The sequence below is a fragment of the Anolis sagrei genome, chromosome 6 (assembly GCF_037176765.1).
Source record: "Anolis sagrei isolate rAnoSag1 chromosome 6, rAnoSag1.mat, whole genome shotgun sequence".
Classification (NCBI taxonomy): domain Eukaryota; kingdom Metazoa; phylum Chordata; class Lepidosauria; order Squamata; family Dactyloidae; genus Anolis; species Anolis sagrei.
The window spans coordinates 103,322,656-103,348,879 of NC_090026.1; the positions used below are offsets into that span (position 1 = coordinate 103,322,656).

The 26,224-nt window shown below is 38.1% G+C and overlaps 1 protein-coding gene across 5 annotated transcripts in view; it reads right to left on the bottom strand.

Annotated features, from left to right (window-relative positions):
- CDK14 (cyclin dependent kinase 14) overlaps positions 1–26,224 on the bottom strand; it is a 266,140-nt gene that overhangs the window by 154,414 nt on the left and 85,502 nt on the right. For all 5 annotated transcript variants that reach the window (XM_067470305.1, XM_060782281.2, XM_060782283.2 and 2 more), the window contains 3 exons: positions 13,287–13,532; positions 3,764–3,858; positions 331–410 (listed from right to left, as the gene is read on the bottom strand). In XM_067470305.1, coding sequence (XP_067326406.1) covers positions 331–410; positions 3,764–3,858; positions 13,287–13,532 — 421 coding nt within the window. The remainder of the gene's footprint in view (positions 1–330; positions 411–3,763; positions 3,859–13,286; positions 13,533–26,224) is intronic.

Here is a 26,224-nt window from a genome sequence, read left to right on the forward strand (position 1 = left end):
GGTAATTCACAGCAAGAAGTTGTTAACATAATACCATGAATGCGAACTCCCACTAGCATTTCTTGCACCAACAAATGCATATATTGTACAGTGTCATGTGTATCTGATACCAGTTATTACATAAGCCAGCAAAAAAGAACAGATTTGTTTTATTTCATGTGAACTCCCACACAACAGTCATTTTGATTTTTAAGTACTAATACTCCTCCTAAAGGGAACATAACCATATAATTTAAGAAATGTAAAGTTCAGCATCAACAAGAAAATGAAAAGAGGATGCATGCTACAATTATAAAAGGGGAAGAGAAACCCAGAAAAGAAGCAAATTACCTTCTCTGATGGCAGTAAATGGGGTGCCTTCCTCTTCTTGAAGTCTTATCACCTTTAATGCCACCAGCTTTCCATTTACTCTGGAGCAGGAAAAAACCACAACAAAAGTTAGGGTTCACATAGCATTTTGATAGCAGCCCTTTTTATCTGCAAACATTTATTTTCTGCCTATAAAAATACCACTTTCTTCCCCCAAAATAAACACCAGTCTAGCAGTTTTGACATTTCCACATTAGCAGGAAAACCAACATTTATTTACATAGCTTTCTTTTGTTTGGTATTTTGTTCGTTTTTTAGCATAGAAAGAAGGAGTCTGTCTCCAAGTAATATTTTTCTGCATACAATACATATTCATAACACACCGTTTGGTGGTTTATACTTAAATAAACAATTATTTATTCCAAAGCTAAACATTTATATGTAATTGTTTCCTGTTATCAGCAAACATATCCTACAAACTACTAAATTAGTTAAACAATTTTGAAGGATTTAGCTGGAGTGTGTCATTCCACCAAAGGAATCCTATAAATCGTATCCTATAAATCTCTCCTGGAAGTCTGAGAAACTATCCAGTTAAGTAGGACCAGAGAGAACATGGTGTTGTGAGTGTGGAAATATATTAACACACTGCTAGACATGGGCACATGCAATTGGACTACATTTTCATAAGTAAATTTAATTTTTAATATATTATATAGATATTTTATATATTTTAAAAAAATATCATTTGGAAATCAACAGCTCACCCAATTGCTGCTCTTTTTCTCATAAAATTTAAAGCAGTATTTTAGAAATGAGATGCAAAGTTTTGGGTTTTTTTTATCACATTTTCAGACTTTAGGAAATAAACTAGCTCAGCTAAAAACAACATCTGTATGCAGTTTTGCTTTTCCAGCTGTTTCCACTGATGCAATTCTAAATCCTCTCATGCCTCCTGAAATGAACAGATGTGGCCATCACAGCATTTCCTTACAGCCAAGAGAGAGAAATTTGATATGCTGAAAATTAGCTGCACAGCCTATTAAATCTCCTCATTCATCTATCTGGATGGCAATCATACCACCTAGACAAGGATCTTAATCAGTGTATTCTGAGCCTTGGGTTATTAAATGGCATTCTTAAAAATGAATAGAAAGAGCATGAGAAGAAAAAGAGTAAATTTTTGTAATTTATAGATTAATTGATATAATTAAGGCATTATAATATGAAGTCTCTGCTGTCTTGACTGCTTCTTTTTTTCTTTCCCCCTTTTTGTTATCAAACATCAGCAAACTCCCTACTATCTACCACCAAAAGCTTTTGCCTCCATTATAATTCCACACCATGTTTAAACTCTCTTGAAACACCCTAAAACACATTTTCTTAAACCTGTCCAAAACAGCATACACTTCTTATCCCCAGGTTTTCTACAGCAATGTCTAACCCTAATCCTCTGCCTTGTTTTCCAAACTTTCCTGCCCAAGACATCAAAACATCCTTAACTTCTCCTCTTTAGTCAAACAAATGTTTCATGTTCCTTGAAAACAAACCCAGCAACTCTACTCTGATGATCCATACACTTGGAATGCATTTCCAGAAACATGACACATCTTTCCTTTTCCCTTAAAACCTTCTTGAGTCACACAGATTTGAGAAGGCTATACTGTAAACTTGTAATGTCTTCACATTTTAAGATGGTTAACCTAATTAAAATAAAATAAAATCTAGAAAAGAGCTACACCTTTATTAGCCAACCAAAACACACAAAACGTTTTATGCAAACGTTTTAAATTCCACTGCCTTTTTCATTATCATGGTGGCGTAATGGGTTAAACCCTTGTGCCAGCTGACCTGCTGACCTGTAGGTTAGCAGTTCGAATCTGTGAGACAGGATGAGCTCCTGTCTGTCAGCTCCAGCTTCCCATGCGGAGATATGAGAGAAGCCTTCCACAGGATGGTAAAACATCCACGCATCCCCTGGGCAATGTTTCTGCAGAAGGCCAATTCTCTCACACCAGAAGCAACTTGCAGTTTTGCAAGTCACTTCAGACACGAAAAAAAATCATCAGGTAAAAGATGTTTAAAAATCCATGTGTGCCAAGGAAAGTTATGATGATCACAAGTAGGGCTGGAGCTGTAAGTACTGACATCGAAAGTTGACTGGTTCAGTTATCTAACCTATTGTCTTACGAACTAACAGGATCATATGACACTATTATTCTATTGGAACAACGTAGGATTATTGCACTTATTATCAAGTTAATCCTAAAAAGCTATCCTTGATTATTAACTATCTAACAGATATAATTTTTCACTGATACTGTATAAGCTGCCATCGATTGATTGTGAGATGCACACTAATTTCAGAACCACCCATACCTGCAATTCTAAGATCAACCCCCATTTTTAGAAATGTTTATATGGGTGGGGAGGGGGTGTCTCTTAGAATAGAAGAATTACAATGTCGACTTTTGCCAGTTATTTTATCTATTCGAACTAAGGGCACTTCCAGACAGGCCTTATACCTCAGGATCTGATCCCAGGTTTTCTGTTTATCTGGCAGTGGGGACTCATATAATCCAGTTTAATGCAGAAAACCTGGGACCATAGGTTAACTGCATTAAAGTGCATTAAATAGCAGTATAGTGTCTAAATCCAGGGAAGTCATGCTACCCCTCTATTCTGCCTTGGTCAGAGCACACCTGAAATACTGCATCCAATTCTGAGCATCGCAATTGAAGAAAGATGTTTGACAAACTGGAATGTGTCCGGCAGAGGGTGAGTAAAATGATCCAAGTGTCTGGAGAACAAGCCCTATGAGGAGCGGCTTAAAGAGTTGGGCATGTTTAGCCTGCAGAAGAGAAGGCTGAGAGGAGACATGATGATGGCCATGAATAGACATATGAGGGGAAGTCACAGGAAGGAGAGAGCAGGCTTGTTTTCTGCTGCCCTGGAGACTAGGATGTGGAACAATGACTTCAAACTACAGGAAAGGAGATTTCACCTGAACATGACGAACAATGAGAGCTTTTCAACAGTGGAACTCTCTGTCCCGGAGTGTGGAAGAGGCTCCTTCTTTGGAGGCCTTTAAACAGGGGCCGGATGTATTGTCGAAGGCTTTCATGGTTGGAATCACTGGGTTGTTGTAGGTTTTTTTTGGGCTATATGGACATGTTCTAGAGGCATTCTCTCCTGACGTTTCGCCTGCATCTATGGCAAGCATCTTCAGAGGTGAGGTGGATGGCCATCTGTCAGGGATGCTTTGAAAGCGATTTTCCTGCTTCTTGGCAGGGGGTTGGACTGGATGACCACGATGTCTCTTCCAACTCTATGATTCTATGATTCTATGATCTGATCCTGGGATAAAGGGTCTGTCTGGAAGGGCCCTGAGCTAAATCATTATGAACAAAACAACATAGAATCTTTATATATATATATATTTAAAAATACTTACTTGCTTTTGCCTTTATATACTGTGGCATATGAACCTTCCCCTAGTTTTTCCAGTTTTTCGTATGAGTCTGCTTTTCCAAATTTGGGACTAGTTGGCTGAGTAGGAAAAGGGGAAAAAAAGAGGATACATTGTTCAATATTCACATACTAATATTAATTGCATCCAACCATCCGTGAAGGCCAAATGTTATTACCAAAACTAATGACATTATACCTCAGAAACGTTATGCTTGATATTGTCATTTATCAACGGCAGCGGCTAATGATATCTATCTAAAACATCGCTCAGCACTCCAGATGGTCCTTGCCTATTTCAACCGTATCCCTGTAACAGTGGATACATCAGAAGGCTTAGTTTGTGGAAGAATGAAATCGGGATTTGTTGCACAGAGTTCCTTTCAAGTGGTGAAAAAAATAACAGCTGCACGAAGAAATACAATTTAGTAGATATCAAAAGTGGACATGCTTTTGCATTGCGTAAAACGCCGCATTTGCAATCTTCCAACTCCCAGAAGTTATCCTTAAGTTTTAATAATACTTGGTTGTTAACTAGGCCTGGGCAAACTTGTGCCCTCCAGGTTCCAGGTTTGCCCAGGCCTGGTTCAAATGGTGCATGTAGTTCAAATAGTGTTTGCAATTCCAATTAAAGATGGCAGACAGTATTGCACGCAAGCAGTGCTCAGGGTTTACTTCACAGTTTTCCCACATTTTTTCGTGAAAGGCTTCAGTTCGGATACCTGGCTCAAAATGGCCGAAGTTCCCTCTTCTACAGAATTCAAAATGGGAGCCGATGCCCCTGTATTGTTTGAATGAGTAGGGCCAGGCGTTTCTTCTGATGCCGATGGGGTCTGTGGTGGTTCCACGTCGCGAGTGTCCATTTGTTGACGTTCCCAAAACAAGGAGGCAAGCGCTTGGTACAAAAACCAGTACAACTTCACCTCAGAAACCACTCACTTGAGGATTTTTAGATTTTTTAAAGATCTAATGTATTATTAACTCAGGACTGAGCAGGACTTTTTTGTATATAGAAAACAGATCACAATCGAAATCCTTATTGCTTTCATGGTCCTCCGTACAAATACAAATCTAAATATAGAGGGTGGGCCAAAGGCTTTCATGGCTGGAATCACTAGGTTGCTGTGAGTTTTCCAGAGTGTTTGGCCATGTTCCAGAAGCATTCTCTCCTGACATTTCACCCTCACAACCTCTGAGGATGCCTGCCATAGATATGGGCAAAACGTAAGGAGAGAATGCTCCTGGAACATGGCTATACCAGCCTGGAAAACTCATAGTAACCCAGTGATTCAGGCTATGGAAGCCTTTGACAACACATTACTATTATTGTTGTTAGCTGTACTTTTAGTTATCTATATAAATAAAAATGTAATGTTCGTTTGTGGGATTAACATAACGCAAAAACCACTGGACGAATTCACACGAGATTTGGACACAATACACCTACTAGGTCACCGAGTGACCATCACTCATAAAAACACTGAAAAATAAAACAGAAAGGACTTAAAAGTTTTTTAAAAAAGCAAAAAGACGCTGCAATGCATGTGCAAAAACAACTTCCCCTGGCAAACAAAACACACAAAAGCATATCCACACTCTCTTTCAGACTACAGCTCCCAGCATCCCCTAGACCAGGCCCTTTAGGAGAGGAGGATGATCCAAATGCACTGCTTCCAAGCTCCAAGCTTTCTTCTCCTTGGATTTCTTTGAGAGCATCCCAATCCCTGCATATTTCCAATTTCCTATTCCTGTACTGCAACTCCCAGCAATCCTCTAGATAGATAAGACAGACAGTTAGAGATATATATATTAGATAGAGATAGATAGTAGGTAGATTGATCAGGAGAACTGCTGGGAATTGCAGTCCAAGAATAGGTAGAGAAGGGAGAAAGGGGAGAAAGAGGAAGGGAAAGAAAAGGAAAGGAAGGGAAGAGGAAGAGAGGGGAGGAAGGAGAGAATGAAAGAAAAAAAGGGACGGAAGGAGAGAATGAAAGCAGGAGAGAAAGAGGGAGGGAATTTTGGCCACAGCAATGCGTGGCAGGTACAGCTTGTGTGTGTGTGCGTGTGTGTGTGCGTGTGTGTGTGCGTGTGTGTGTACTAAGATGATTGATCTGCAAGAATTTGGAAGAAATCAGCAAAACAGACGAAAAATGGCAAACAGTTTGATGTTACAATAACAATTCAGCCTCTTGCTGAAGAAACCAAGCAGATGCAGTGTCTAACCTTGATCTTTTGTTGACTCAATTATAATTTATCAATTATAAATTATATGTGTGTATATATATGTGTGTGTGGCTGAGGGGGAAAGGAAAGGGCCTGAGGCTGTTAGAAATTGTGGGAGTTCAAGTCCAAAACACCTCGACGGAGTGCCAAAATTGGCCCAGGCCTGGTCTAAACTAAGCTTCACTATGGCATTGTATATAATGGGACTTGAAAAATATACACGTTTCACTTCATAAAATAGGTTCCTAACTATGAGATAAACATGGACAGAAGAAAAAAAAATTAAAAATGGAGGATTTTAAAACTTGAAGAAAAGGGCTTTTCAGACAGATGGTTGTTCTCTCTCAAAGGCAGGAACCTGCCTGAATATAACATTGTGTCTGTCCCTCCTTTTCTGGCAGGCCGACGTCTTTCTGCAGGCCTTCATTTTAAGGAAAAGGAGGCATTTCTCCTCAGAAAAGGAATACACTAAGGGCCCTTCCACACAACCCTATATCCTAGAATATCAAGGCAGGATACCACATTATCTGAGTGTGGACTCCGATAACCCAGTTCAAAGCAGATATTGTGGGATTTTCTGCCTTGATAGTCTGGGATATCGGGTTGTATGGAAGGGCCCTAAGGAATAAATCCGGCCTGTACTGTCTATGGGCCCTTCCACACGGCCATATAACCCAGAACATCAAGGCAGATAATCCACAATATCTGCTTTGAACTGGGTTGCCTGAGTCCACACGGCCATATATTCCAGTTCAAAGCAGATAATGTGGGATTTTATTCCGCTGTGTGGAAGGGGCCTACATTTTCTTTATAGTCTTATGGAGAAATTATTTATTATTCTCACAGTAGAAGAACTTTGATTTTCCCACAAAATGCCTCAGAAGATTTGTATAGACATCACAAATATACAGAAGTATAAGGAAAATAAATACAGGCTCAATATAGATTGTCAGTAACACTGCTGCCCAAATGATTATTGCTGAATCCATCAAACAAGTAATATATATGCACAAACACACACACATACATATATAACGGCGCTCCATGCAGTCATGCCGGCCACATGACCTTGGAGATGTCTACGGACAGCGCTGGCTCTTCGGCTTAGAAATGGAGATGAGCACCACACCCCAGAGTCAGACATGACTGGACTTAATGTCAGGGGACTACCTTTACCTATGTATGTATGTATGTATGTATAGTCGAAGGCTTTCATGGCTGGAATCACTGGGTTGTTGTTGTTTTTTTTGGGGCATTTTCTCCTGACGTTTCACCTGCATCTATGGCAAGAATCCTCAGAGGTAGTGAGGTCTGTTGGAACTAGGAAAAAGGGTTTATATATCTGTGGAATGACCAGGGTGGGACAAAAGACTCTTGTCTGCTGGAGCTAGGTGTGAATGTTTCATCTGACCACCTTGATTAGCATATAATGGCCTGACAGTGCCTGCAGCAATCTTTTGTTGAGAGGTGATTAGATGTCCTTAGAACAGCACAACAACAGAGAGGAAACAAACAAGGACATCTAATCACCTCTCAGCAAAAGATTGCTCCAGGCACTGCCAGGCAGTCAAATGCTAATCAAGGTGGTCAGTTGAAACATTCACACCTAGCTCCAACAGACAAGAGTCCTTTGTCCCACCCTGGTCATTCCACAGATATATAAACCCTTTTTTCCTAGTTCCAACAGACCTCACTACCTCTGAGGATGCTTGCCATAGAAACGTCAGGAGAAAATGCCTCTAGAACATGGCCATATAGCCCGAAAAAAACTACAACAACCCTATGTATGTATGTATGTGTGTGTGTGTGTGTGTATATATATTCATACACACAGAGACACACTTTAAAAATAAATTAGAATGATAAAAATGCAAAATTATTTTGTGGCCCTTCAGTGGCTCTAAAGTACCACACTATAAAAGTGGGCTGCCCGATAATAAATTATTTGTATTGTGAAAGCCTTTCATAGCCAAAATCATGGGTTTCTGTCAGTTTTCCAGAATGCATGGCTGTATTCCAGAAGCATTCTCTCCTGACATTTCGCCCGCATCTATAGCAGGCATCCTCAGAGGTTGAAAGGTATGTTGGAAACTAGGCAAGTGAGGTTTATATATCTGTGGAATGTCCAGGGTGGAAGAAAGAACTTTGGTCTGCTTGAGCCAAGTGTGATTGTTGCAAGTGGCCACCTTGATTAGCATTGAATGGCCTTTCAGCCTCAAAGCCTGGCTACTTCCTGCCTTGGGGAATCCTTTGTTGGGAGGTGTCAGCTGGGAGAAAGAACTTATTCAATGCTAATCAAGGTGGACAACTGCAACATTCACACTTGCCTCAAGCGGACAAGAGTCTTTCTCCCACCCTGGACATTCCACAGATATATAAACCTCACTTGCCTAGTTTCCAACAGACCTCATAATCTCTGAGGATGTTTACCATAGTTGTGGGAAAACATCAGGAGAGAATGCTTCAGGAACATGGCCATACAGCCCAGAAAACTCACAGTAACCCAAGAAAGTATTTATTATTATTCTCATAATAATATCTTTAGGATCTCACCAAACCATTGTTTTATAATTATATTTTAATTATAATGGATTATAATTTTAATTTAATTTTTGGAATACACAGTCAACTACAATTCCTCATTTTCCGGGGACTTTTTTCCCCAGGCACTACATATTAATTACAATGTAACATGAGCAATATTTCAGATTTATAATGAGCTTTGTTATTATAAAGCTGGGTAATTCATTTGGAAGTGATAATTCTCTTTTAATGAATTTATTGAAACAGAGTTAGGAGGAGCCAAAACAAAACAGAGTACGTTGTTTGCTACTTAGTAGTTTTCAGAATACTGGCTGGCTCCTATGTTGGAAGGTCTTAAACACAATTCCCTCCCAGGTATTTCTGTAAGCCACTTTAAAATCAATTTCATTGCCATAGTATAGTGGCACATGTATCCATTTATTTTTTAAAATAGATAAATATGTTAATATATAACAAGGTGCATCTACATTGCAGAATGAATGCAGTTTGGCACCACTTTAACTGCTATGGCTCAATGCTATGGAATCATGGGGTTGGTAGTTTTAAAGGCTCTCAATCATTCCTAGCCACAACCCCCATGATTCCACAGTATTGAGTCATGCCAGTTAACGTGTTGTCAAATTGTATTAATTCTACAATGTAGATGCACCCTGAATGCTGCTTCCATTTTTGGAGAGGGTTAGGGTTAGTGTTGGAGCTCAGCCTGTGATTGTGTTTAAGGATCAGGGTGCTTTGGGTGTGCGGAATGATGACAATGAGGTTCATGAAAGTAATGGTGTTTTCAATTATATTGATGCAGAGAATGACCAGGAGATCCCTGTTCAAAGTGTATTTTCTCACGAGAATGTTCCTAATGGGTGTGGGGATGATGGTGTGCTCCCTGAATTGCTACCAGAGAATTTCCATGATTTGGAGCTTGAGAAAAGCTTGGCACCCGGCCCAGCTGCAGAACTTAATGAGCAAATAGACGGGATGTTATTAGTCAGAATAGGAAAGCAGATCAGTGTTTCAGGTGTTCTGCCAGGCTCAGAGAAAGAAAGATAAGGGATTCAAGGCTAAAGCGAAACCAATTTCTGGCCACTTGAGACATAGCTTAATGAGGAGATAAAACTCCCAAGTACAGGATTTGTGGTCAGATGAAGCATTGTTTGGAATCGTCAAGATCTCGTCCCTGTTCCTTGGAAGCCTTGCTTTGTAAAGATTTATGTTTAAGTGCCTTTGATTCATGTTTTTAATTCTTGGGTTTTATGATTATGTATTTAAATGCCTTGGATTCATGTTTCCAGTTTTGGATTTATAAAAGTCTCTGCCTTTGTTTTTCATGAACTTTAATGGACTAATTTCCTGGACTATTTGTTCCAGCTTATCTTCCTACCTAATTGGATTTACCTATTCCTTTAAAGTGCTTTTTACTTTTATTGCTTTTTAATTATCTACAATAAACGGATGCATTTCTACTCAACTGTGAGGTTTTTAAAGTCAGAGGGCTTTTCCTGGTCTGGAATGCAACAGTTAGGGTTAGGATTAGGGTTAGGGTTGTTGCACTACCACATTTTAAATAAGGTTAGTGTAACAATCCTAATATAGGCCAAGGGAAGTGCTAGCAAAGCAATACATCTTTAACATTCAATGACCACTGGGATACTGTAGGTATGTTGCCATTTCTCATGGGCAAGGCAACCTTTTTCTCCCTAGTGTCATTGGTCTTTATTTCTCATAATATAGCCTATCTAACAGTGACACATGAGAATAATCTAAGTGCAGAAATCTACAAATTCCTCACTCCTTCTATGATAGTAGGCACCAAAGTGTGGTGTTCATAGCAGGTTGGGGTAACCTTGGATTTAAGGGATCACTTCTCCTGACAAACCAGGAATTAATCCTGTGAATTGTGCCAGTGTAAACTATTTTCTCTGATACCAGCAAAAAAGAGGGAGGATACAGATGTTTCTACAACATTTCTTCTCTCTGTCCTCATCATCCTGGGGAAAGCAAGTAGTAGACCCTTCACCATACAATCTCCTCTACAATTCTCTGACCAAAACTATTATAGTATTCAGGCTTCCTTCGACCATGTTGGCCCAGTTAACATCATCGGCCTCAAAACCAACCCACATATCTGAGTGAACCTTCATTGGCTCCTGTAAATAAATGTGAATGTTTGATGTTTTATATTTCTGTTTTATGTTAGATATATATTTTAGATAGGTTATGTTTTATTTAATCTAGACATGTTATGTTATATGTTATTTTCACATGTGGGATTATTCTGGGATATTATGTGTTATCGTAATGAGACATTGAATGGTTGCCCTTTTTTGTTAGTTTGCCCTGAGTCCCCTCGGAGAGATAGGGTGGAATATAAATAAAGTTTGATTATTGTTATTATTATTATTATTATTATTATTTAAAATACAACAAGATTAGTACACAGCAAACAAGATCACTATGCTGGTTGTTGTGTTGGATGACAAGTCGGACACTTCACCAGGTGTCTAGGACTATGTAATGAATCGGCGAGTAATGCGTGCAGATCCCAGTAGGGTGGCCTTTTGCAGCTGTCAGATTGTAATTTTGTCAGCGCCGATTGTGTTTAAGTGCAAACCAAGGTCTTTAGGCACTGCATTGCTGATCACCACTATTATTATTATTATTATTATTATTATTATTATTATTTTGCTTCAAATGTTATCCCTGTTTCTGGGTGTATTTGACCTCTTGATTACAAAAAGATTTCACTTCGCTTTCTGTCCCTGTGATTATATATATATATATATATATATATATATATATATATATATATATATGGAATATCCGTTCTGACTTACATACACATTCAACTTAAGAACAAACCTACAGAACCTATATTGTTCATAACTTGAAGACTTGCCTGTACTTCATACTGAACACACCCCCTGTAGAGTTAAATATATCAAGTCATCTGTTTTGTTCTGCCTATGCATACAGAATACAGGTCATCTTACATATTCCAATAACTTGATTCTGCTTAAAATAAACACTAAGGGCATAATGTAAATGGTTCTTCTAGCTGGAAGGCTATTTAGAGAGAAAGAGAGAAGGTACTCTTATCCAATGTGACTTCTTTATAAACCACAACTGGATTTCTCTCCAGGCCTTTTGAATTTGCAAGCACTTCAAGAGCAGCATTTCCTCCAGGGTAAAACTACTGGTACAAAGGGTGAGGTCAAGCACAACCCGAGTATGGTCAGTGCAAAGTAAATGGAGGCAGATATAAGTCTTAGCAGCCAATATATTTTCACACCGATCATGCAAAGCACACACTCATTCTATATATATCAGCCAATTGGCTGATAATATAAACATTTTGTCATATATATCTACTCAGAAATAAGTCCGAAGACTCTTTGTGCCCAAGATCACCCAGCTGGTTTCTGATGAGAAGGGTTTCATATCCTGGTTTTCCTGGGTTGAAGTAATTTCATACACTGATTCTAAAATATAAAACTCTTTCAATTCCATCTAACTTTAACCAGGCAGACCTTATAACCAACCACAAGAAAAGAGCGGGAGTGAAAAGAAGGTCTGAAGAAGCTCTCAAACCACAAAGGAAATTCAAAGAGGCCAGAGCTTGTCACCGCTGCTATAAACATACACTCTCTTAGAAGTCTGAAGAGAAACCATTCAGTCCCATTCAGGCTTCACCCATATAGAATGTGACAAGATTCTACTATTTATTAAGATCAGAAGAATAATTTTGGGTAGATGGAAAATTAAACAAGAAATTATAGCACTAAGTCACAGCAATGTAGAATCTGTTCTGGAACCAAAACAATATAGAAATTTAGTAAGACAAAATGTTGATTTTGAAGCCAATAATTAATATTCTTTTGCATATCTCCTACATTCCAAATAAAAATTATATTTATATATTTTCCAAGAGGCTGTATTTTTTCACTCAAAGGCCACATTATTGCACATGATGCCACAGAGAAAGATAAAATGCAGTTTTCACACAGAATAATTTGGCAGGACACCTCTGGGACAACTTGCCAGCACACCCGTCATAAGCAAGATGACATTTCATTTATCAGTATTCTGTGAAAGTGGATATACCACATGGGGAAAGCATAACACGTTCAGAGGGCTTTGTCTGCTTCATGATTTCACAAACTATTCTGGTATGACAATATTTGCTTGATCAACATGCCCTGCTTTGACAAACCGACCCACCCCTGCAGTATAATATCTTCCTTCAGGACATTATTATTTTAATGATTTTGTTTCTGGAAGAACATTTCAGATGGAGATGAAGCACAAACATTTAAAAATTCTCCCAGCTTGCAACAATGTTTTATACCTCATAGGGAATCCCGAGAAAAAAGCTATTTCAACAAATTAATATAGTTGATTAAGCTAACCCAAACGAGCATTTTCCAAAGCTGGCATCAGTTTACTTTTTCTGCTTGAATGAAGTGCTTATGTTGGCAGGATTTATACTGGCTACAAATACCACTGAAAATGTTGCTAGCCTGGTTAACATAATACGTGTAACATTAAAAAACTTAAAATTTAAATCGTTTTTTATTGTATTTGAGAGTAAATATGTTAAGCACTCAACAAGAATGAGCATAGCCATTTTAAAAATATACATTTTTCAGCATATCCGTTTATATAAAGTGCAGTTGCTATTAAAAGAACTAAAATATTTGGAGCTTGGTTGACAGATTAAGGAAAGATAAATATGGCATGTCTGGACTTACAGAGCTAGGACTGGAATGTCGTCTGATTTTAGGAGATTCTTTCCCAGTAGACGAAGTCTTGAAGTTAATGCAGGCATTGTTCTCTGAATGTACCCTCTTCACTTGATTATTTGGCTTCTCAAATGGATCAAAAGTGCTTTGTGTCCTCTGAACTCTGACTTTTTTGTCTTCTGGAATTGTGTCCAAGGGCTTGATCACAGAATCCATTCCTTGGCAGTTCCGTGTAGACATCTTTGTGACACATATCTAAGAAATGGAGAAGATACAATCTGTTCATGTAGGCAGATGAAATTGCACTGCTTAGAACCAAATTAGTGGTTACAGAGTTCATGCTGCTACCATTCCAATTGTACCACTACATAAAAAACTAAAAATGTAGTCAGGTAATAGGCAAAACCCAAGCCTTTCAAGCAATTCTACAACACCTATAGCATTTGAAAAAGTTTAGCACCAGTAACAGAAGTGAATCCAATTAAGGTGAAAGCTTGCTTCAAAACAATGAACATCTTGGGGAGAACTTGTGGGCATAGAAACTGTCTTCCCATTCCTATTGAGTCCACCTTTAATTTCCAGTTACATCAAATGCAACTGAATCAAAGACTTGGTAACAGCAAAGCTTTGTTTTTCACTCTTTGGTGTTTTTCAACTCAACCATATTACCTTTTCATGTAATGCATATTTCAAATATATTATAACACACCTCAGGGGATTGTTTTATTATTTGTCAAAAGAAATAAATGATATTATTTCTAGCATGTTAAAAGCACAATAGCAATGAAACACAATCACTGAAAGTTAAAAAGTACAGATTTAGAAGTCTTACAGAAACCTTAAGCAAACAGCAGTCCAGTGCTTCTAACACTGTCACACCACTAAACCTTGTCATTCAGTCATTGATATCTCCTACAAAGTATTGATTTCCATTTGTTTAAAATTTGATGACCACAAATTAACTAAATGATGCCAATTTACAGGCACACTAATATAGAATGCATTATATAATTGCATTGTAAAGCAATGCCACTGCAGTATTAAACAACTGAGACGAACTGATAAATTCATATCTCATCCTATTAAACAGCATAGAAAGAACTGATAAATTCATATCCCAGCCACACAACACTGAAGCTCAGTGTTCAATAATTCCATGAAAAATATAAATTAACTGATCTACTATTATTGTTTTGTTGTTATGTTTGTTTGTGTGAGAGAGATTTTGCCCCAGAATGGAAACACAATGTAGTTTACAAATCTAGAAAAGATACATAAAAAACATAGATTGGAAATATGCAGGCATTGTTTAACTCTGAATTAATCTATATAATAAAAGGCATTTAGAACATTTCCATTAAAAGGTGGAGGGAGAGGGGATGGCACAGCACCCAAATAGTTCTATTGTATCTCTTACTGGTATTGGGCTCATACACCAAGTAATTTTAATTGCAGATTATCTGAAAAATCATGGTTCAACACTATGATATCCTTAAAATCCAATACAAATTCAAAAAAACCCACATGGCTGGCAAGGACTCCTTATAAAAACATGGTAAGACGTCAGTATCAAAGCATGCAAACATATATTCTCATCAATGTGAAACATCTGCTAATTTAAAAAATGAACATTAAGATAATCTTCCTGCGATCTTGGGGGTTCTTCAAAACCCAGTATGCTCAAATCATAGAGATACATCAATGACCATCCTTGCTCACAACGTTGCAATCTGTATTTTATGAAGTTTTGAGTTCTGATAAATTTGTTCGTATATCAAATGCAGACACATGTTTAATAATGGCACTGTTTTAAGCATATCTACAAGTTTATAATTGACCTGCTTATTACAGGTCAATTATAAACAGTACAGAGCCTACCGAAGAATCTCCTTATCTAAATTGTACTATTACAATTCTAACTATATTTTACCAAAATCTGCTTCAACACTGCACATATTGAACTGTTTAGGCCATTATAAGTAAAAATGATGACTCCACTTCTACCAAGTATTAGCATAAGAGCAATATTACACATTATAAAAATCAGACCCACTGAAACAAACAGCGCGTAATCATAATTAGCAAAAGTTTGAATCCACCCCTGTTTTGTGTATACATGCTTCTCAACTTCAAATAATGTTGTTCTTCCACTTGTGTGCCTTCCAGTCCTTTCTGACTGATGGAGTCCCCATTGCAAGCTTTTCTTGGCAAAATTTGTTCAGAGGAGATTTGCCTTTGCCTTCCTCTGATACTGTGACTTGCCTAAAATCACCTAGAAGTTTTCCATAGCTGAGCAGATACTTGTACTTTGGTCTTCAAAGCTATAGCCTCAACGCTCAGACCACTAAATCACCAGCTCTATTCTTCCTCTTGTTTATATGCAAACAAGAGGGGAAGATAAAATGTTTATACTGTATCTATGTTAATTTTTTAAAAATACAACACAACACACAGAACTTTGTCATGATTTATACTGAATCATGATTGTAATTTATCGTGGAGTGATTTCTTTTCTTTATCCCCCACACAACCAAAATATTTTCCGATGACAATCGAGGTATCAATTTTATAAAGTTTAGGTAAAGGTTTCCCCTTGACATTAAGTCTAGTTGTGTCCAACTCTGGGGGGTGGTGCTCATCTCTATTTCTAAGCCGAAGAACCAGGGTTGTCCGTAGACACCTCCAAGGTCATGTGGCCAACATGACTGCATGGAGCACCATTATCTTCCCACCAAAGCGGTACCTATTGATCTACTCACATTTGCACATTTTTGAACGGCTAGGTTGGCAGAAGTTGGGGCTAACAGTGGGAGCTTATCCTGCTCCCCGGATTTGAACCACCAACCTTTTGGTCAGCAACTTCAGCAGCTTGGCGCTTTAATCCGCTGCGCCATGGGTTTAGGAATGTCCATATCTTGAAAGGAGATATGGTGGGAGAATTGATTCCTTACCAATGAAAGAAGCAGTCATAGCCTAAAATTGATTTCGACTGAATTTCTTCTAGAAAATCAATTTGCATAAATATAAAATTTATACCAAGTCATATGATTAATTCCAAAAGCTTTTTCTGTTAAAAACATGATGGTATCCAGTGCTTTCTGTGTCTCTTTTACAATGAAGAGATTCAGCAATTCCTAGGCAAGAGCCCAGTACAAAAAGTTTATCTCAGAATCAAAGGTAAGAATTTTCCATAATGGTACAAAATTATTTGAGTAAAGAAAGATGCAATCCCAGAATCATTTACAGAAAAATACATATGATGTTTGCAGGTAAACTCGTGGAAATCACAACTACCAAGATCAAAGCTAGAATCAGATAATCTGATCCATGGGACAGCATTGGGTATATCTGCAAATATCACTGCGCTTCAGATAGGAACACTGGCAAATATTTAGATACAATTTAGGGCTGGGTTGGAAAAATCCTTTAATGGTCACACAATTTATATGCAGATCCCAAAGTGATTCTTGGATGGTTGGAGTGGAATTCTTCAACAAAATGTTTGAGCAATGACATACAATCTATTTTTGCACTTTTCATATGACATGATCTTGCCCATTTCCAAAGAGCAAAATGTTCTGTTCTTTTCTGTAAAATCTTTGAGCTGTTCAAAAGTGAATGAAATGCATACCGGATCTTTGTCAATAGCCAGAAAAGGGTAATTTGGGATTAAATTCCATGCTCTGAAGACCAAAAGTCGGAAAATTATGGGTTACAAAACCCATAATTTCTGGTATTATTTTCAGTTATTTCTTTCTGAATCTGTGACTTTCATATTAATTGTGCTTACTATAATGTACACAAAGTAAAGGTATATTTAACCACCCATAATGAACTTTTAAGGTCTAGCATATATAAATTACATTAAATCCAATTAAAGAACGTTTCATTTCATTTGCTTCAGAAGGAAAATTTAAATATGAATTTTACAATAGCACACTTTAGTTTTCCCTTAAAAATGAATAAAGTACTGCACACTATAGAATGGAATTGCTGAACTGTTAGTAGTCTTTTCAATGCCTATCCAAATCAGGATTGGTGAACCAAGCAACAAAGAACATGAAGGCTAAATAAAGGGGATATTCCTGGGCAATAAAGGATTAGACTTAATCTCAAAAGCCACCTAATGGATCTTTTCCCTCAAGTAGAACAGAGTTATTTCACATGGTTCATGATACATAGTAATTTGCACCTATAAATATGATTGTTAGAAGCATATATGTGCAACACATATTTAGATATGTTGCCTGCCTTGTTGTTGTGGGTTGGGAAGGTTTTAGAGAAGGTTTACCACTGCATTCCTCTGAGACTGCAAGTGGCGACCAGACAAGTTAGCCTTTTGATTGAGAGGCAATCCCCATATGTCAACAGGCTCCGAGGAAAGATTACAATATATTTCTGATCGCTCTTATCTCACAGCAAAGTTTCCAGTCGAAATGCATTGAAATGCTACTAATCTATTCTGGCCCCCCATAAACTACAACATTTTTGTTATGTGTTTTTAAATAAGAAAAAGCTACTTTATAAATAACAAATAATGTATAATGATCTTGGATGGTGTGGTTTTAATAATGTTTTAATATCTATATGGTTTATAAGTTATGTTTTAATGTATATGTTTATTTTATATTTTTTGTTGATATGGCATCAAATTGTTGCATTTTGTAAGGCTGCTCTGAGTCCCCTTCGGGGTGAGGAGGACAAGGTATAAATACTGTAAATAAATAAACAAACCAATAAATAAATGTATTTTAAAGAAAACAAAAATCACCATCCTTTCAAACCAGATAAGACAGAAACTAAAGAGAGGTTGTCTGTGCCTCTTTTCCCACAGATCAATGCTTCCTTCCCCACAGATTCTCTGCTTCTTCCATCACCTTAGCTAACTTCCTCATCCTGATCTTGGATGCTAAGATGGGTCAGCCATGTTTGGACTTGGATGGGAGATCACCCAAGGGTCCCAGGTGCAGGGGGAGGCAGTATTTCCGAGGAAGGAACTGGCAAACACCAGCACAGCCAGAAAGGCGAGGCCAGACATTCCCTTCACTGAACCTCTCTTCTGCCCAGCTCATGGGCATTTGTCCTTCAGGGAGGAGAAGCCCCCACTCAGCTGCCACATTGTTTCTCAGACGAAGGAAGTGGCGGTGGCACTGCTGGTCTGGGCCTCCTGTGGCCGCCCTCCCGGTGCTAATGCTGCTGCTGGTGAAAGCCCCTCCTATCCTCCTTTCAATGGAAATGGATGGCGTGCTCTCGTACTAGAGCTATGTCTCCCCCTAGCTCGTACCTCTTCCACTAACTCAAAACTTGGAGTAAAAAACTTGAAAGTTGGGTTGCTCGTAAGTCGAGGTTTCACTGTATGCAAGTATTTCAAAATCCAAAACACTCCTGGTCCCAAACATTTTGGATAAGGGATTCTCAACCTGTATTTACTTATACAGAGCAGAAAACTTACCGCATATAATATTTACATGGTTTAATTAGAGCAAAACACCAGGAAAAGGGTAGTTGGTTGGATTTTTTTTCTCCTTGAAGAGAAACTGCAATTTAGATGTGGTACACTAATATTTCAGTAGTCATAAGAGAACTAAATTAGAATAATTTACAACCATCTATGTAACACAAAACACAATCGCACTGTACTCTTTGTTGTCCTTTTCCTTTGGATTAAAAATGACATCAAATGGAAAAAGAGTGAGAAAAATGGATGTTACAAGGTCAAACATTTTTGAAAATCCTGATCCCGGTTGGCATCTAAGGGTAGGACTTCCCTAATTCTCTCAGGCTTTAGACAATTTAAATGGAAGACTCCACTGCAGAAACTCTCATCTCCATTAATAATTTGTCTCCATTGTGACAATGAGGAGTAGAAAGGTTTAAAGTATTTATAGTGTTTGCAAGACTGTGACCTAGTTTCAGCACAGCCAACCCAGTGACCACATTTTTCTCTCTGCCACAACAGATTCAAGCAAAGTGTACAATGCCGCCATCTTTTTTCTGTTTTATGTGCTCAAGAACTGTTCTTGTTTTCTTGAGACAATGGACACAATGGGATGATTGCTTCAACACATGGCTTTTAGCTCATCATGTCACAATCCCCCTACTTTCAAATGTCTTCTGGAAAGAGCATAAAAAAAGGAAGATGATAAAGCAGCTGACAGCAAAAAGCTGCTGCCTAAAGGCAGTTGCAAAAAAAGGCATAATCCAACTGCAAGAAAACCTATCAGCCACAGCCTATGTTTTTTCTTTTCTTTTAGGGAAATGAAACGAGTGTCTGCCTAGTGATCCAAAGTACATTCTGATAGTAAAGGTAGCTGTATCACAGCTCATATTCAAGACTAACCATGAAAACCAGATACCCGACATGCTTTGTAATTACTGACATGTCTTTATTTTTACTGCTATTTATTAAAATATCTATCTCCCACTCTACATAAAAGGACCACAAAGCTGTGTTCAATGAAATAATTTTAAATGGTTTAAAAAGGAAGAATACTCTACAAAAACATATTAAATAATAACAATTTAAAGTAAAACAATTTTTAAACTGGTTTAAACCATTTACGACATTTAAAGAGCTACTCTGACCAAGAGGGAGCTGGGAAAGTTCCCAGTAGAGCAGAACTTAACTCAGACATTTCTAGTCACATGCAAGTATTTTATTGAATAGATAGGCAATCTGGTGCTCTAAAAAAAAAAGATTGCAAATCCTAAGCCAATAAGCAGAAATTACAAGAGTTGATGATTTACCAGTCCTGCTCTACTGTCCATTGCTTGGACTATTGCATTGTGGAGCAGAACCGATCCCCAAGCTATTGACTCTTGTCTACAATGAGTTTCCAGAAAAGAAAAATGATGCCTACAACAACACTAGCAAACATGTGGTTGCCTACAAGCCCACATAGATCATACCACTGCCTAATAATATCCTTCTACCTTTCATGTACTTTATTAATCGCCCATCATATATTCCTATTTATGTAGTGATTCCCTTGGAAAACAGCAGCTTTGGAATTTTTCCTATTGTGCAAATCTGCTAGTCCACTATCACACAGTCAAATATGAAATGTTATCAATCATACAATTCATACAGAAACTTAAAACTCTCTCACCCATAAACCACTTTTTCACCTGTGGTAGATATTGTAACACTGCTAAGCTACTGTTCAACTGTAATTACCGGAACTCCAGCAAGCGTAGCCAATGATGACAAATTCTGGGAGTTACGGGTAGTATCCTCTGGAAGCTCATGCAATTCCTACTCTGGGTGACTTTTAAGGATTATACTAATGGAAAATGTCAGTAGTGGACATAGGACTCTCATGCTCCCTGAGAAAAGGTGCTAAAAGCATGGCTTTCCTCAAAATTGAATAATTAGATCCAATGAGAAAAGGGTAGACACTCCTTGCAATACTTGTTCTTTAGTTCTTCATTTTATTTTCCCCTACCCTGTTGAAAAACTGTATGTTTGATAGGAAAACATGTTTTTAGAGAGTGATGTTTTGACAGTAGTCCAGGACTACCAGCTACCATCTCATCACTGACAGATGTGTTCCTGAGTGTCAAAATCCTGTTTGGATTTTAGGTGCTTTACATGCTCCAGCATGATTTGGAAATCACACTGCATCTTGTTCAGCTGTACCTTGAAAGTAAACTGACCCTCAGTCTGAAAGCAGTAATGTCAGCAGGCAGTAGTTTTAAACATAGTATTTTCATTTGATGTAAATAACACTTTAGACTCCTGTTGTAGTATGAAGCCAAAATACTATCCTTAAGTAATTCAAATTACTTGTACCGTGAAGACTAAATGTTATTCTTAAATAATTCAAACTACCTCTTTCATCAGATGTTCTACTGAATCAAGAAATATAATTTACAGCAGTTTAATTTCTTTAACATATAACTGCAGTTTTGCCTTGTTTAGTTTGTTTCCTTGTAAGTTCTGCTCATTAAAGACCAGGGGTAGCCACATGTGGCTATCAGACAAACTATGTGTAGTTTGTAAAAATGTGTTGGCAGAATTCCTTTGTGTCTTAATATTCATATAGGAGGTAACTTTTTTAAAAAATCAAGTTTTATCATTATTTACTGGGCATAAACAGGAATTACCAGAACTCCAGCAAGCAAAACCAATGGTAACTATCTGGACTGGTCCACTATCCACATGGATTAAAACGTATGTTTAATGTTACTGATGAGTATCCTTCTGAGTTGCCTTTCTGGGCATGGGCTTGGAGGCACTGTTCTTCAGTGGCTCCATTCCTTCATGAAGGGACAGTCTCAGAAGGTGGTGCTGGGAGACTCCTTTTCAATTCCTCGGCCATTGGCCTGTGGGGTCCTTCAGAGATCCGTGTTGTCCCCCATGCTGTTCAACATATGCTTGAAACTGCTAGGAGATATTATCTGGAGTCATTCTGGAAGTTCCAGACCTTTGTTGGTGTGTTTTTAAAGCTCAGAATAAGCCTGGACGTGTTTATGCGTTAGCTTAGTGTGGTGTTTAGACACCCCAGGCTAATGAGCTCAGGCTAGATGGGCCCTTGGTGACTACCAAGCAGATAGTCTGAACCGGGGCTACCTTAAGAGAAGAGCTACTGAGTGGATCCCTGAGTCACTGCTAACAGTCCTTGGAGAGTTTAAAACAACTTCAGTAAGCAGGAACAAATATGGTGCCAATCTATGGTATACTGGAAACAAATAATTGCTAGTCATCCACATCAGATGTCCACCAAATTTGTGGTCTCAACTTAACATTATCCTAGTTCTGTAACATTAGGCTGTTGGAAATGTCTTCTCTTCCCCCTCTAGCTACAAGTGCCAACCAAAACACAGCTAAGATGTGTTTCCCAGTCTTCTAGAACAGGTTTTTGAGTGCTTCAACTTGAAAGAGTCTGCTTCCCACATAATACCATTTATGAAAACAGTTCCAGAAAGGAAAGGAAAGGGAAAGGGAAAGGGAAAGGAAGCGAAAGGAAGGGAAAGGGGGGGAAGGGGAAGGGAAGGGGTGTCATTAGTTCACCCAGAAGATCTTGAAGGGCAATAAAATCTACTTTTTTGCTTCTCAATACCTTCTACAGGACATAGGAAATATCATCCTGTTTTAGGACCTTTCTGGGGCATTTAAGGTCCAGAAGTGGACTTTTTTGACAACAGGGAGTATAAAGTATTCTTCCTGATTTCCTGTTTCTAAAGTGGTAGTATCAACCCAATCCTCTAGAGAAAAATTTAACATGAAAAAATCTGAAAAGTCGCAAAAATCTTGTAAAAAGTTTTGTTAAACTCTTGGGAGGAAGCCAGCGGGGCTCCAAATAAGATTGAAATTCTCTTTCCATGGCCTAGTTGGCTTTGAGGACATTTCAGAGTAAATTATTTCTGGGGGGAAAGATCCTTAGGAAGCGCAAGGATCCACAAAACCAGACCCACACGGACGCATGAGGTCTGAGCCTGCATTTTGCTCACTCATGCTTTATCAGATGTCCCCTATTGTATTCTGGTGGGCATACATGGGTCAATGGTCTAACTATGCATAAGGCAGCTTACATACCCCAAAAGCAAACAAAGAAATACTCTTAACTGGGCTTGCTGTCAAGTTCTAACACATCATAATGACACACTAGCATTCTGTGGTATACAGCACAAAGATGACTGCAACAAAAACCTAAATTTGCTTTAGAGGTCAAGTATCTTCAGTTGCAATCTGTGCTGAAATTCACACAGCTCATCCCACACAATCTCATTTGTGAGAAATCAAGCTCAGTTCTTTATTGAATAATGCAAAAATTGGTGTCTTTCACTCAGCAGGAGTCTGGATTTTTCATGGAAGACTGATCTAAGAAACCATCCATTTAGTTAGAAACAACCCATAAATTAGTTAGGAAATACGACATTTAACTCTTGTCTAGTTCTCTGATTCCTGCGCCTTATACTATATGGAGTTAATACAATTCCTAATATAAAATCAGTAGGGAATACATTTTCATTCCAGTATTAATGTCATTAGAAACTGTTGGTGGCTAATTTTGCAACTATATACCTACTGGAAAATTACAGAATAATATTGTTTGATGGGAAACTTGGTCTTTCAAATTAAAATTCAATAATCTGGATTACAGGTGGAGTCTTGTAAAATAAGAGCCAATCCAACACAACAAACAACTAAATTATTCTGAACATCACTTCAGATGGAACCACAGCAAACCTAGCCACTATGGTTTGTCACTTTGTTCCAACACACGGCTGCATCATGACAAATACCCTCAAGTTAATGGTACTCTCATGGGTGCACACAACACCAAAATATGTCAACATCTTAATGGCTAACCTAGAAAAAGACTTCCTTAACTTCCTTAACTTCCTTAACTTCTGAACCCAGAAACCTTTCCTCTACCTGAGTTACACTGATGACATCTTCATAATTTAGTCTTATAGGAAAGACTCACTCAAGACAATTCACCAGAATGTCAACAATGTCCACCCTATCATCAATATCAGTCTAGAACTAGCTTCCAACTGAGACCACTCAAATATTACATCAAAGATAAATGGATAAATTGACATAAATCAGGTACCAGGAAGGGAAATACATAAAAATCAGTGGCAAAGCACAGCAATCTTCCTGGACAATCCATCTCAACTCTCAGAACAGCAGTTTTTGATTTTTTTAAAAGACAGATTGGAAAGAGATATAGCATAACTGGAATATATCCACAAACTCTAATCCGTCAACAGTGGGTTCAAAAGAGACAATGTTTTCCTGTCATAGTATGCATATCCTTGTGGCTTTCTTGGCCAGCCACATCACATCTCCTTTCTGGTTCCCAGCCAAAATTACACTACATTCCAATAATTCATCCCTCCGTTCATAGGATTATCTACTGACGTTGACTTTAGGCAACATCTTTCCTCCTTCCTTCATCCCCGCAATGACCATCATTATATCTGAACTTGTTACCTCACTGCCATACTCTTTAAGTTTTTTTTATTTCTAGTGCTATTCACACATACCACCTACTCATGCATCTGTTCCTAGACACTTCATTCCATGCATGTCTACAAAAGCTTATGCTACCAACATTTCTCTCTGTCTCAAAGAGTGATATAAGATCCTTTTGCAAATCTAACAAAACAATCACACTTCCATTTTAAGAAGTATGCCAGAACAGACAGTCTAAAGTGTTCACAGAAAATTAGTATTTGCTTGCCATTCTAAAAAAAATCAGTAAGGCCCAGTATCTGTGGTGATTTAGATATCAAAATCCATGGATGTTCAAGTCAAGTAAAATGGCATAGAAAATAGTGAATTGGAGAGAGATTGAAATGGTGGGAGGTTACAGAAGAGTATGCCTGTCAACGTAGTGCCCAGTACATGCCAAAATTAAAGTTTGCTTTCTGGACACCCTCCCCCAATATTTCCAAGCCATGGTTGGTTAATCCATAGATACAGAATCCATGGAAGCAGAAGGCCAACTCTACAACTTCGTAGCTCTGCAACAGTTACTACTTCTTTGCTGGATATTTTATTGTGGAGCTCAGTTGACAAGTTGGCAAAACAACTTACACATTACAGTTGCTTAACAAAGTGTGTTGTGAGCCACACCGTGTCAGACTCGCACTGTGAGCTGGCAGTCAGCTAAAACATTTTTTGAAAAGCAGTAACCTGCTACCTGCGAGAGCTGAAATCTATTGACATGTCATGAGTCATTGTTGCTATACTTCAGTCCAACAGAGATACAAATACTTGGACAATCAAAAACCACTTTAAAAACATTGCTTTTTCATGGCTGAGAATACTGAAGGAATGGACTGTAATACTAGCTTCCAAAAGCATTCATTCAGGTCTTTTTATTGGACAGATGCACACTCCTGCTTCCTCCTGCTTGAAGACAACGTGGAAACCAAATGCTGAGAACCTACAGTGCAAAAATATAAACATTTGTATTGATAGTGTTTCAGTATTCTAAGCACTGCAGCATTCCAAGATTTTATTCCCAAAACTGGCAAGGTTCTTCATGCAGAGCAACTTGTAACATACAAAGTGTAACTGCTTCCTATTTATATAGCCTCCAGATAACTGTTAGAAACATGCACATTACCTTGCTTTCAAACAGTATATGAAGCCATGGATTCTCCACATTAGTTTTATTGACACTAAACAAGTTAATCTCTTATTTGCTGAAAGAAATGCTGTCATTAGATGGGATACACCTTCAGTTTGGGATTACTCTCCTATCCAAGTGAATCAAAAGCAAATATCCAAGAATCAAGTTGGAGAACCTACAAGTAAGCTTAGACAATACATCACTAAAAAGTCTCTCTCCCTTTTAGTCACCCATCACATGTTATTTGGTGTGGGTTTTCTGAAGACAGCCTCAGATGAAGGATTGTTTGACTGATGTGTGTTGAAGAAGTGGCACTTGTGCAAACAAAGAATAATGAGGTCATACTTTATTTATTTATTTATTTATTTATTTCCAGTATTTCCTTCCATTCGTTCTCAACCCCCAAAGGAGGACTCAGGATGGCTTACATTTGGCAGCAATTTGATGCTACTAAATATAACACAGTAATATAATAACAATCAAAACAATAAGTAAAATATTCATTAAAACAGTAAAAACAGTATTAATAGCCGTAACATCATTCCAGTCAATTCCATATCCAAAGTGCTATCTATGTCTGTTGTCCAAAAGCCTGGTCCCAGAACCATGACTTCAATTTCTTCCTAAATGACAGGAGTGACGGAGCCGATCTTTCCTCAGTGGGAAGCAAGTTCCACAAATGGAGGACCACAGCCAAGAAGGCTCTATCTCTCGTCCCCAACAGACGTATTTGTGACGCTCCCCGGATGATCTTAAACTGTGAGGCGGGACATAGAGGGAGATAAGTTTGGACAAATAAACTGGGGCAGAACCGTATAGGTCTTTATAGGTCAAAACCATATGACATTGGGAGTG